The sequence below is a fragment of the Aptenodytes forsteri genome, unplaced genomic scaffold (assembly GCF_000699145.1).
Source record: "Aptenodytes forsteri isolate BGI_AS27 unplaced genomic scaffold, ASM69914v1 Scaffold231, whole genome shotgun sequence".
NCBI lineage: Eukaryota > Metazoa > Chordata > Aves > Sphenisciformes > Spheniscidae > Aptenodytes > Aptenodytes forsteri.
In genome coordinates, this window is record NW_008796046.1 from 1,929,995 (window position 1) to 1,944,278 (window position 14,284).

Here is a 14,284-nt window from a genome sequence, read left to right on the forward strand (position 1 = left end):
TGGAACAGGCTGCCCAGGGAAGTGGTTGAGTCACCACCCCTGGAGGTATTTAAAAGACGTGTAGACGTGGTACCTGGGGACATGGTTTAGTGGTGGACTTGGCAGTGTTAGGTTAATGGTTGGACTTGATGATCTTAAAGGTCCTTTCCTACCTAAATGATTCTATGATTCTAAATGATGCTTTGAATTATTTAGTGTTGTCTTGTTTGAACGCTGTGAAAAGCAGCAGCTTCTGTCAAAGGTGGACTAAATGGAGACCTAAACCAATACTTAGATCCAGCACATACAGCTGATTGCTCAATCCCATGGTCCTTCAATAAGTACCTCATGTACTGAAACAACTGATGGGGACAATTTGGGAAGGATCCAGCAGAAGAGTGGTGGATGAAAGCCAAACAAGAGCTTAATATGAAAATTCCTTAAGCAAGAAGATTCCCCTGTGAAGCATTTCACACAGCCCTGGCCTTCTTACCTTCAGTTCTGTTTTTCCCCTAGGTACGATTTCATAGCCTTCATTTAGACTCCGAAGCGTATTCACTGTACTTTGGCTGACATGAATTCTGTAAGCTGGGAACGGAAAGCAAAACAGCTGGATCACTATACTGCACACACACTGCGAATTCCCCACTGCTTCATACTGGCAAGGAAACATGCTCCAAAGCATGCAGGCGTGTAGCTGGTGTAGCTGTGTGGTGCTCCTCTACGTAGAGTTTGATGCTGATGGATAGATCCTTCCAGGTAGGGCTGTAACGAGCACAGGGTGAGAGGAGATCTACACTGGGGATTTCCTGGAGAAGGATACCAAACACCTTAAGTGTAGAAGCCCAGCTCTTAATAAAGATGGTAAGTGGTTTTTCAGCAACATTGTCAGCTGGATTCAAAAATGCTGTTTTTATCTATAAAAGCATAACTAGGCAGCAAGAAAGAAAAGAAAAATAACCAACTGTCCTGCTCCAGACACCCAACGTCATTTGAAAGTTGGGATGAAAAGAAGAGAGATGGAGTTATAGGGGGACATAACAAAAATGTGGCTGTGCATCTAGATCCATCTGGGGTTTTCAGTAATTGATTCCATCCAGAGCTGCCTTTAACAGCCTATGAACAAAAAGGGCAAAGGTGGAGATCTTTATAAAATTCCCATCTCCCCCAGTTTGTTTTTCAGCCATTTTACAGCCATTGTTGGAACTCACTGAAATTTGTTGTTGTTCTGCTGGTGTGAACAAGCCAGGGAATGTTCCTAAAACGTTTTCCCCCAAAATAGTTTTCTTTGCTGTTGTTTTTGTTGAGCTTTCTTTTTTCAAATGTGTCAAGCACATTCCCTTCCCCCTTGAAGGATGGGGGATGAACCAATTAAATTTTTTTTGCAGAATAATCAGAAAGAAGAACATCAGTTCAAATATGCAGAGGAAGACCACACAGCTTTGAGCGACATTTCCTGAGACACTAACTTACAATATTCCTTTAACTGTGTATCTATATACATTTCTACTCATGTATAATGATGCTCTTGTATCTGCAGTGCTCCTGCTGTCTCCAGTCTCAGTGGGACTTTGCACTTCCAAGGGTCTAAACCTTGAGATTCTTCAAATATCTCTCTTGCCATTAGAAACCTGCTATCAAAGTATTTCCTCCTTTCCACTGCTTTCCAAATGCAATGCATGCCTCTTAAAATAAGCCAGCCGTAATCACAAGAAAGGCAGTTTTCCTTAATTAATGATTAGCCTAATTGTTAGTCTTAATTAGTGTAATCAAAATCACTGGAGCTAGAAATGTGAGGATTGTATGAAAGAGTGAAAAAGTTCCAATGTGGCATATATACTGCATCATATTTCTAGCCTGGCAAGACCTCAAGATTTTAATATTAAATATCACAGACGTCGTGTAGCTTGTAAACCAGCCATAATAGGCAAGTTCTTAGAGCTGTTGAAAATATCAGAAGGGAGATCAGAGATCAAGGATTAAAATGTATGAGGCGTTGCCTTTGGAAACCAACTTATACTGACAGCCTGAACATCAAAGGCAAATTCAAAACACGTCCAGGGCTCTGACGCTGCTGTCCCTAGCTGTCCACTGTGTCATCCACAGTTCAACCACTGTGGTTTGCATATCCATGTCTCAGCCAAGGACAGCAACAAACAGCAGATCTGTGTATACATATGAAAATGTGAAAATGGTAAATTTTGTGAATTTACAAATTCACAAACACGTGTGAAAAGCAGGTAAATGTTTCTTCCCCACCAGCTCTTTTTACATGTCTAGAAGTCTCCAGCCATGGGACAATAAGAACCAGAGAGACGGTACTGTCTCATTTGCTGCAGCTATTGGCTCTGTGCATGTAGGCTGTGCCTTGAGGGAAAAATAGCATGAACATCAACCCATCAAGAAAGACATAAAGAAAACCTGAAGAGGAAGGGAAGCTTAAGGATTTTGTTAGGACCTGCCAACGCTTGTTTGTGGAGTTGTTATTGCTGATAAATGAAGCCATCAAAAATTATGCCCTTCGTGTTGCAGGACATCGTTGCATGCGGTCTGATTTTTCTCTCCCTCCAGCATGATGGAAGCAGTGCCCACACGTGCTTCAACCCTTGCCTTGTACTGGCCATGACAGGTAAGTGCATTATTTTACTGTGCAAGAACAGCTCTGAATTAAGGGTTCTCAGCACTGACTGAAAGCAAGGAGAAATGTAGGAGAAATCTAGGGCAAGAATCATGTTGATTTTGGTTGATGGGATCCAAAACAGAGGACCGTAGCTGGAAGGCAGGGTCTTAAAGGCTGACCTACTATGGCAAAGCTGATGCCCTCGCCTTCAGGCTGCTTTGAATTTTGTCGTTTGACTTGCCCCTTTCTTCAGAGCTGATTCAGTTGCAATGCTTATAACTAAAGACGTGCGTTTCTTCATCTCTCTTGAGAATTTTGTTCAACCACACACCCCAGACACTGTCCCAAATACTCACGCAGGCCCGTGGACTCCATTCGTGACGCCGTGTTCACCGTGTCTCCAAAGAGGCAGTACCGTGGCATGGTAAGCCCCACCACGCCTGCCACGCAAGGCCCTGAAAGACACATCATCTCTATGACCCCAATGGTACTGCACAAATCAAGGGGCTCACTGGCAAATAAATCTTACCCTCTCCTCTCATATTCAAAAACCACTTGGGAATACAGGAGTAGGTTTTTTAAAGATCTCATCGGCCTTGGTGCTTGCTACAAGTGAACAAAAATGAAGCACTGCTCTGGATTGCACATTGGTGTTTTATGCCTGAGAAAGGTCTTGTGTGGTAGGACCTCAGTTCACCATCATCTGGGAGAAATTTGTTCAGAGTTCATGGAAGCTCAAGGACTATCACAATCTCATTTTAAAAAGACCTTTTCCATCCGCGAAAACTAAAGTTCAGATCCTGTGACATGCCCTGTGTCCCAGTAAAACAGGACTGCAAATCAGCCTTGGAAGTCCAGAGATGCTGGCAGCACGCTGGACCACCCTGTGTCCCCTCCTTGGAAAGGAAGACATCATTAGCCTGCCTGTCTAGCCAAAAACTGTTTATTTTTCCTCTTTCTCATTCTTTCGATGAGTTCCACTCCCTTCCAAAGTAGCTCCCAAAGAACCGGTGCCAAGTTCTCAGGGAGAGGTATGTGTGCAGGATTCACACGAACAGGCACACACACACAGAGATAAAATGTGTGACAGCCAAACAGCACAGACAACTGTCATCTGGGGCACTTGGCTTAGCTAATGTTTGGACTGCGCTCTGAAGGATGAGATGTTAAATTTCATCACCCACAATTTAAAATATCAGGCTTGCAAAATAAATGCAAAAAAAAAAAAAAAAAGAAAAAAGAAAAAGACAGAAAAAAGAGAACGCTCTCAGCAATGTAAGAAGGTGTGGGGCTTCCTTCAGAGAAAAGACAGGCCTCTTTATTTTCCATTGGATGAATTTATGTCATACGTCTTTTCAGGCTCTGCCTGCCTTTTCAATTTCATGATCCTTCTGAGTTAAGATTTAGCAAAACTGACATCTAGGAAATCTTTTCCCATGCAAGGTTACAAGAGATGTGAACGTAGTACATCATCAACAGTATCTGAAATGATGCTATAGGTAAGGTTTTTCATAATAGAAAAAGTTGTAGGTTAAAATGTTGTTTTTTAAAAATAATAGTAATAATAATAATAGTTGTAGCCTAATTTAGAAGTGATCAGCTACTTGTTTTAGGACAGTGTAACTTTACTGTGATTTTAGCCTTCTTAGTTACAAAAACTGATTCTTCATATACTCTTCAGATACAACTTAAGGACAATGAATTTCCATAGCTGAAAGCTATGGGGAACTGTGCAAGAACCCCTCTTGCTGTGACCCCTGAAAAGTTGTTGCTGCAGAGTCAAAGTAACAGGGTTTCAATATAATTTACAGAGGGTGCAAACTGAGAGGTAAGACAGATTTTAACTCCTGCCTGATGAAGCATCACTTGCTTAAAGATAAAAAAAAAAAAAGAGAGGAAGAATGGTTCGTACCAAAAATATGACAAGGACTTAAACAGCATGTCTGGATCAAACACAGCGTGCAGGGACTGCTGGAGATCAGGCGAACCTGATTTAATGGGGTTTTTTTTTACTGCCAATGTGCCATGCAACCTTGGATAAGACACTGCTCCTCAGAATCTCTTCTAATTTAATTCCAATCCTTATCAGCACTCACTAATTTGGTTCAAGCTCTTCAGGAGAGGAGCTGTATCCACTAGAGGAAGTTTTTTTCAGTGTCTAGTCTATAGGCACTTCTATAGCACAACTGTAAAGGCACTGTTGATACTACTGGGTCAAGGACCTAACGCTTACCTAACTGGTTCGTACGCACACTAATGTGACAGATGCACAAAAAAGGGTCTTGTTGGAGACTTTTTAATTGATGCTTCAGTAAAAGCTTTCCCTGAGAAAACACTAACTCACGTAGCATCACCTCTCTTCATCTTGTGGTGATGACATGACAGCGGCACCCAGAAATCTCAGTGAGGATCAAAGCTCCTTCTGTAATAGGTGTTGCAAGGACACAAAAAAGTGGTTCTTGTCAAAAAACAGCCCTCGCTGAGGAGGATTTGATTCCATTTTAAGAAGCACAAATATAGGCAGCTTAGGTCCTACTGTAGTCAGCGGAGGCCAAGTCAACGCAGTCAACTGAGCCAAGAGCCTTTCCACTCCTGCACCTGAACAGCTTTCCAGGGTCCACTTATGTGTCCATCAGGTCTCCACCAACCAGAAAATGAATGCAGGCTCCCTAACACTCCTGGAAACACCTCCACGTGGGTGCCTAAATTTAGGTTTCCTACTCAGCCAGTGCAATCATCCAATCATTTCTGCAAAGCTCACAGTTTAGGATAGGCAATATTTTTAGGGCGAGGTACTATCTTTCTAGAGTACTGCTTTCAAGCCTGTCCTCCTGTTGCAGAAAGTTATTGGTTCAAAACCAGCCCTACAGTGTAAGCATGCCCAAAGGACTTCTCCATGTTGAAAGCATCCATGAGCATTCACTCACTGCCTTCGCTGCCTGTGTGTGTTCCCCCTTGTCTAGACAGCTTCAGCAAAGGGTTAACAAAAACTTCCAGCGATAAATCTCCCACAGTAACAAGTTTCAGAGGAAACCAGATACCCTGTGATGAGAACATTACGGCCTAGTTGTTTAATTATACAGGTTCGCTGGTTTGTTTTGAAACGGCTCTTTGCCAGCGCTTGCAGGGTCAGTTAATGAGCCGTGTTGGCTAAGACTCTGCAACAGCTGTCAGTGGTGCCGCAGAGGTTAATAAGCTCGATCGAAGTGTGGGGCTGCCTGCCAGAGAGCCTGACCGATAAACAGATCTTCTTCAGCCTTCGTGGAAAAGCTTGTCTTCTCACCACTGCTCTCCCCGACTGTCCAGCTCCAGCCCAGACGTGGACGGCATGGAAACAGCTGAGTCAGCTGAGTTTTTCTGGACATGCAGTCAAGTCAAGAGAGGAGAGCCAAGACTCCAGGGTGCATTTAAAGCAGGGGAGAAACTGCAGACCAAACACAAATGTGAAGAGGTCTTTTTGTCCTCTTCACATTACCCACGCATTGCCACAAGTGGGCCAGGGGCATGGGCCAGCAGGAGTTCCCAGAGGTGCAGCTCTCTGTTGGGGTTGGAGGGACGTGGGCAGCCCATGCCCAAATGGCTTTTACTGCTTTTTCAGAGAGGGGATCACAAGCTCTTCTTGGCACTCGTTTCCAGAGAGCAGTTGGCCCGCAAAACTGGTGGTCACACCCGTTCTCCATCCTCTCCAGGACAGTGAAAGTGTTAGCCAAACCCTCCTCTCCCCCAAGTGCTTCCTCAATGCTTTCATGATGCTGGTGATTCCCTCTTCATGCTTCTTTCCTCAGGAGAAAGGAGGTCTAGGGTTAATCAAACTCTGCTGTCAGCTCGGTGGCTCGGAGAGCTGGTTTGCTTTGGAGCATGCATTTCTCGCTGCTCCCATGACAGTATGACGGTGCCAGATCTGTGCAAAACAAGATCTGGCTTCTGTTTCTTTAGAAAGAAAACACCAATTCCTCCTCCTCTTCCTCTCACACCCTACACAACAGCTCATAGCAACACCGCTTTCCAGATACCCAAAGTTCATAAAAACAAGAAAAAATGTAACTACCCCCCGTACACATCACCTAGGGATAGATGTTTGGCTGGGTGCATGGAAGACGCGCTGCAGAACTGCTGTCAACAGGCAGCAGCAGATGTTACACACCAAATTCCTCTCTTTCTATGTTGAAAATGTGCTGCTGGTGCTCCAGAGACTCCTGCTCTGGGCAAGACAAGCTGGGGCCATAGTCTCACCTAATTTCTGCCAGAGTATAAACCCCACAGTGCTCCTGCAATCGTTCCTTAACGCTTTAGACTTCTGTGAAGGGCCAGCTAAGACCCCTGAACTGCAAAGAAAACAACAGGGAGAAGAGTTTTCAGAGACAAACCCAAAAGAAGAACTTATATGATCTAGGAGATATGAAATATTGGTTTTAGCTCTGCTCAAGTCACAGCTCTGTTCTTGGGATATTCTGGGTGGGATACTTCCTTTTCTCTGCTCTTGTTTTCCAATGTGTACAACAGGGACCGGCATATTGACTTCTGTAAAACACGGGCATGCCAAAGCTGCAAAAATGTGGGCATTATCAGACAGGCAGAAGGATAAAAACCCCCGTAATACTGGGTGAGACTCCAGACAATCTTATTCATTGTTTGGCTTCCCACAATGGGCAGTACCTGGTGCTTTAGAGGAAGACACAAGAAGTCTGGTGACGAACAGCTGGGAAAAACGGATGACTACTGTACAAAATTAGGAAGGTTCATATCTCTTCTAAAAATATTGATTCTATGATAACAGCAGATGTCTTTTCCTCCATTTAAGATCCCAGTCATACTTTCGCTTATATGACTGCAGTCCTACTGGGTCTTTTTGTTTTGTTTTGGAGTTTAATTACACTTTGTATAAAAAAAAGAACTTCCTCTTTTATTTTTAAACAAGCCACTTTTCTGTTCATTGAAGAGATTATGATTTCTACATTAGAGATAATTTACTTTCTTTATAACATAACTTTTTCTTAATAGCTGTATCACATATTCTTCCAGTTATGTCCTACCTGCAATGAATCTCCCCAACATTTTCATTCTTTCACTCTATATGCCTGTTTTTCTGTGCTTTTTCATTTCAGAACAGAGTTACAAAGACATCACTGGATGTCTCCATATCAAACCGGAGAAGATCCTATGGCACATCAAAGAGCCACCCTTACAATGAAACCCTTGTGACTAACGTGCCTGATGTAGTTCCTGACTGCGACAGAATACACAATTTCTCCCCCAAACGATACTGAGCCATTTTCCTCCTTGGGGTTTGTGTTTCCATTTTAATGCCTTTGTCGCTATGGAAGATTTTAAAGCATCTTCCAAGGGTGCTTGTTTTGGGGCAGGCAGGGAGAAAGCATTCAAAGCTGGAAATACAATTGCAAAGGAGTTCTTTGATGTTCAGGCGCAGGTGAGTGCCGCTGCCTACCTGTGTGCAGCCCGATTCGTAACCTGAGGGGGATCTCTGGCATGTGTCTCATTTTGAATGTTCCCACCGAGCTGAGGATGTCCAGGGACATGTTGGCTATCTCAGCCGCGTGCTTGTTTCCGTTCCGTTTTGGAAGCCCTGAGGCAACCATGTAGGCATCACCAATTGTCTCCACCTAGCAAATACCATTACATTAAAAAATAAATAAATGAATTGAAAAAGATGGAAAAGAGTCGTAGAATAAAACTACAAGAGTGGCTGACCCACAGACAGTTTGATCCTCATGCCCAGGTACTCCTCACCTTGTAAACATCATGGTTTCCAAGAACAGCATCAAACAGCGTGTAAAGGTCATTCAGAAGGTCAACTACTTCAATGGGTTCACTGAGGGCTGAAATGGTTGTGAAGCCCACGATGTCGCTGAAGTAGATGGTCACCTGGTCAAAATACTCTGGCTCCACAGTGCCACCAGTCTTGAGGGCTTCTGCCACTGATCTGAAATAACAGCGCAAGCAAAGATGACGGGGCACAAATCCTTTTGTGGTACATGCCCAAGAGCTCAGACACTATTGTCCTACTGTGCTCAAAAGATCTTCCACTAAATAGAAGGTTCTATATGGCTGTAACAAGCATTGATTAAAGTTTCTTACTTTGGTTGGAAGGTGCTTGCCAAAGTTGGCAGTCAGCTCTGCAATCTTGCTTACTTCTGGGGAACTCTTTTGTCCACTCTAGCTATGGGGTTTTTTTACCATATAAAGTACCAGTACTTACGGGGGGAGCATCTGTGACAGCAGTTTGTCTGTCTTCTGTTTTTCAATCTCTAGCTCTTCAGTCCGCTCCCTAATTAAATCTTCCAGGTTGCTCGAATACTGCTCAAGCATCCTGAGCATTGAGTCAATGATATTGGTCTTTTTCCCTTTGTTGATGGTTTTGAACTGGAAAATCAAACTGGAGAGTTATTTCTCCATCTCATTACACCATTGTAGCACTCTAAGTTTGGAAAGGAACAAAAAGCAAACACTTATTTTAAAGGGACAATGCCAAAGGCTGGCTTTGTCAGTGGCAAGAGTTCAACAATGAAGGAGAAAGGCAAACTAGAGGGTGAATTTGCATCAATAACTATGGAAGCTGCCCAGGAGCGTGTTGCTCCGCTATGAACTTTCAGTGAGGGTTAAGTGAAACACTGCCTTCCACGAGATGACAACAGGTATGTGAGTTGTTATGGAGTCCTATCATGCTGCAGATTTGCATCCTCATTTATCCCATGACTAACCTTTAGGGTAACTTGCAGCCCTTTGCATTCAGAGGTGCAAATTTCAGGGCATTAGCAACACTTAACAACCAGCTTAAGTATTACTGGTCTTAAATCCACCTTTGCACACTGGCATGTATGTGTACTGCCACCTTCCGTCCCCAACTCCTCATTGAGTTGTGCTTTCTCCTCTTGACCTGAAGCTGAGCCTCTGGACCATTTGGATAATCTGTGGCTTCAGAAGCTGCCTTAAACTCAACAGTGGATCCACATGGGTGTAACATTATTCACAGTTTCATAGAACTGAAAGGTGAAAATTATGGATATTGGTTTACCTAGTTCGACCTTATAAGAACATAGGAACAGTACTGCTGGATCAGACAAGGGGATTATTTTGCCAGTACCTGTCCATGAGACTGGCCGGTAACAGACGTCTGGGAAAGCTGTTCAAACAGGGCTCAGGTACAGTTATATTTCCTTGGGATATGCTCCCAGCCTCCACCAATCTGCAGTTCAGAGACCTCCTATGCCAACCATTGCATCTTTGTGTTTAACAGCCTTTGGTGAATTTTCCTTTTGAATTAATCACCTTTTAAATACTTTAGAAGATCAAAAAACATATCGATCTGAAGGTGCTATCATAATTTACAGATCTTTGATCTCCATGAGACCATCCCCGCAGGTACACTGCAAATGTGAAGTCGCCAAGCCTAAGCCCAGCCTGCTTCACACCCCACGTGGTGGTGCCATGGCAGCCCGAGTTCAGGACAAAGTGTAAGCCAGACAACATGAACCATAAAATAATCCAATAGCAAAGGCAAGACTAGAGCTCTGGGACTTCTTCAATCATTATTTAAGGGCTCACTTAAAGAAAACAAACACACTTTCCTGCCAAGTGCAAACAAAGGATTGCACCTGCTGCTTTATTCACCGACCTTAAGAAATACCTCCTCAAAGGTTGGACGTCGTTCGGGGGCTTCACCCCAGCATTGCTTCATTACCTGGATGCACTCCAGGGGGGCCAACTCAGGAGCTACGTTTGGGCGGCAGAGGGGAGGGGGCTTCTTCACTTTCTTTATAATTTCTGTGACAAAGAGAAGAATGGGAAGCACACTGTGAGATGGAGGGTCTTGGTGGGGACGAAGGACATGGACTTCTTCACCTGTCCCTTGCTCGCTCCTTCAGCCATCACGGTTATTCCTCACCACCCAACGGCTGTGTCAAATGAAGCTGGGGGTTTCTGCTTTCCTCTGCTCGGAATCTCTTGGATTATTTAAAAGATAAGAGATTCATCTGCCTTCCTGTCCCCGGAGAACCAGGTTATGAGCAATAAAGTGGCTGAATGGGGGAAGGTTGTGTGACAGATGGATGTGTGAGCCTGCAGGCTTGTATTTAATGAAATTGCCTCTGACTCTCTCCATTAGGATCTGCAGTCCTCTGAGGGAGCAGAGGGTTATGGCCGAGCCCAGACAGGAAGGATACCGGCCTCTGACGCTTCATCGTTAACTGGGAACCAGTACATAGGAGGTTGATGGGAATGGAGACAGTGGAAAGTATTTTAAGGGGGAGAGTTTGGGTTCAAAACAACGTCTGGGAAGTGACTCCCTATCCAGAGGTGAAATAGGACTAATAAGGAACTGGTCTTGGGCTTTCAGACCCTGAGAAGTCAGTCCTTGAATCTGCGGTTTTTAGATAAAACAGCACTACAGCAAAGGAGCGGAGCTGCAGGTTTTGTTGACAGCTGAAGCACGGATGGGGGAGTGTGATGTCTGAACCCAACCCTGACTGCAATTTAGGTTTTTCTTAGTAAGAATATCCTGGAGGAAATGTGTTTTTTGTAAGCTAGAATGATATCTTCCTGTTTAAAAAAAAAAAACCCCAAAGTGATTGTATTTGAAGGTTTCGTTTTGCGTAGCGCAGAGCAGTCAAATGGAGTGAAAACCACCCTCTTTCTGGCAGGAGCCCTGCATTTCCACATCTGTTACCATGAGTACCCAAGGCTTTTCAGTGTTGACAGTTTACTTTAAAGCTCGTTGGGTCATCCCACCATTCTCCACCAAATGAACTAAACAAACCTGGCCCAAATATTTCCAGGGGCAGCCAAGGGGAAATGCCTTCCCCAGACGGTTTTAAAGTTCACGCCATGAGTGAAAGCTCCTTGAGGATTAGGACGCAATGAGTAGAAATTCATCATTTTATCAGGTCAGGAAACTGGAGTGCACTACGTACAACATTTGCTGGAGGTTCCCCATGGGGACTAGGTGGGGGGACACCTGTTAATTACATCATAGGCTACATCATAAGTCCAGCTCTGAATTACAGAGCATGTTGCATCATAATCACCATTGTCATTGCATTGTTGCAGCAGCTTGGGGCGCAGCAAGGTCAGGGCCCCATTTTTCCAGGCGCTGAATGGGCAGATGCTGAATGGCCATAACCCCACCTGGTGACTGTCCAGCTTAAAACGTGTTGAGAATGGCCTTTCACCGAAATCAGCTCTTTTTCGACTGTTCTCACCCCCTCCCTGTTCAAGTTACTTGTGACCTGACCCCGACTGCAGTGTGTTTGCTCTACCTATGCACGGACAGCACAGTTTGAACTAATGAGAGTTACACCGTGAGCAGTTCCTAAGGAGTTTACCTATTTGTTATTTCTGATACAAGCCACCTTACATATGTCAGCGGGGTCATGATGTATCACTCTGATCTCTGCTGAAGAGAGAACCTCTTTAAATGGGGAAGTAATTAAGGAAAAATAGATGGGCAGATGGGCAAAACAGGATGCTAGCAAGGGGTCCAGTTCAAAAACCTTAACCCCCACGACATACCAAAAAGGGCCAATGAGTGGGAAGCAAAGGAGTTTCCAAGCTATGGGAAATTCTGCCATCAGATTTCACCCCACACCGTGATGGAAAGTCAAAGTTTTGACAGGGGAGTGGAGGTGCTGCGGGGGTCCGACTGCTGGCCAGCTCTGAAGCATCTCGGGGGGCACCCAGAGCTCCAAACCCATTGATAGCAGTGATGAGTCACGTACCGCGGCTGAGATCGGAACTACACATTTTGACGTTTATTATGGCTGTTTTGTTGAAAACAGCCTTTTGTCACTGAGAAAGGTCATGAGATTGGGACATTATTTCCATACTAAAGTTTTACCCAAGGGGCTTGGCCAGATGTTTTTTGAGCGCTCTGTGTAAAGCCTTAAAAATGTACTGAAATAGTTGCCTACCTTCAGCTGAGAGTTCTGACATGCAGTATGGTGGACCCCGAACAATCACTTCTTGTAGGATGATAGCGAAGCTGTAAATGTCCCCTTTGAACGTGCCTTTTCTGTGCATGTCTGGGTCTCTCAGTAACTCAGGAGCTGTCCAGAGCAATTCTAAAAACACCAAAAGCATCACGTTTCTTACACTTGAGCTCAGACTATCGCAAATCAAGTGCTTAAATTAACACATTTATTTTCAGTCATTTGAGGAAAGGTTGGAACATACTTCATTATTTACTGCATCAAGTCTTTTATTTCTTGTGATGTGTTAGAAATATTAAACTTCCATCCTGGCAAAAAATTTTAATTTTCTAAATTTCACTCTCCCTTTTAAAAAAATTTTGCTATACCAACGATTTACATGCTAAAACACCAACCTTGACCAGTAAATATATTCTGTAGTTCTTCTTAGATGAACGTAGTTTCTGTGAAAGCAGTTTGTGGCAGTTTGAAATACAATCAGTCTTTGTTATCCAATAGTTCAAGTGACGAAAGACACAGTTGTAAAACATACCCAGCCTCATCAAGAAATGAATCTTCTTCAAACCGGGATATTGTTACCCTGGTAACTGTGCATTCTGAGTAACGGGAATAAGGAACGTTTCAGCTACTGCCATATATATAACTTTTGCAAGGGAGGAGAAGATCGCCTTCTGGCAACTGCCCTATCTGAGACACTGGAAATGTGTAAGAACCAAATCCTGTGACAGAGGGATCAAAACACTACGTACTACTCGAAACCAGGTTTCAAGAATAAACTGGGATACCAGAGGAACCCCAAGGCAATGGCCAGGTGAAAGGAATCCTGTCAAGGTCTCCAAACCTGGTCCCACGAGATGCTGTCCCTAAGTGATGGGAATGTCATATGGCAGCCTCTGGTGACTGGCCTGTAGAGGACCTGTTGCAAAGACACCTGTATCATCTTGTGTTTCACATGGCTTAGTTTTACAAAACAAGGCTCTTTACATTCAGGTTAACCTAAAACTTCAAATATAGGGCTGGGGCTAAGGATGTGAAGCCAATTTCACCAGTGACAGAAATTCAGGATTGATCAGATTTCAGGGGCACTTAAATCCTTCTCCAACTACGACAATACTTGCTTACAATAAAATCTTTTTTCCTTACCATGACACTCTGCTATTCACTTTCAGGAAGTCTGAAAAAACTTTGCTTATCTTTTCCTGTAACAATGCATGGTATAGAGGTAACTAGAAGTCGTGAGACTGAGCACATAAATCCTATGGATTCAATCCACTGGCCTGCAATTGCATTAGGACAAGCATCTGTTAAATCAATGGACAAATTCCGGAAAGAAACGGGAGACCTGATTACCCGGGACACGGAGAAGGCGGAGGTACTCAATGACTTTTTTGCCTTGGTTTCCACCAGCAAGTGCCCAAGCCTCACCACCCAAGCCGCAGAAGGAAAAGGCGGGGACTGGGAGAATGAAGAGCTGCCCACTGTGGGAGAACATCAGGTTCGAGACCATCTAAGGCACCTGAAGGTGCACAAGTCCATGGGACCCGATGAGATCCATCCGCGGGTCCTGAAGGAACTGGCAGATGAAGTTGCTAAGCCGCTATCCATCATATTTGGGAAGTGGTGGCAGTCCAGTGAAGTTCCCACTGACTGGAAAAGGGGAAACATAACCCCCATTTTTAAAAAGGGAAAAAAGGAAGACCCGGGGAACTACAGGCCAGTCAGTCTCACCTCTGTGCCTGGGAAG

General features: G+C 44.1%; 1 protein-coding gene across 1 annotated transcript in view; it reads right to left on the reverse strand.

Annotated features, from left to right (window-relative positions):
- The window catches only part of GUCY2F (guanylate cyclase 2F, retinal), a gene marked incomplete at its 5' end in the record, with an annotated part of 47,821 nt that overhangs the window by 10,115 nt on the left and 23,422 nt on the right, over positions 1-14,284 (reverse strand). The window contains 7 exons of the mRNA XM_019473885.1: positions 473-567; positions 2,956-3,054; positions 8,046-8,220; positions 8,348-8,540; positions 8,817-8,980; positions 10,233-10,381; positions 12,523-12,672. Of these exons, the coding sequence (XP_019329430.1) occupies positions 473-567; positions 2,956-3,054; positions 8,046-8,220; positions 8,348-8,540; positions 8,817-8,980; positions 10,233-10,381; positions 12,523-12,672 (1,025 nt within the window). The remainder of the gene's footprint in view (positions 1-472; positions 568-2,955; positions 3,055-8,045; positions 8,221-8,347; positions 8,541-8,816; positions 8,981-10,232; positions 10,382-12,522; positions 12,673-14,284) is intronic.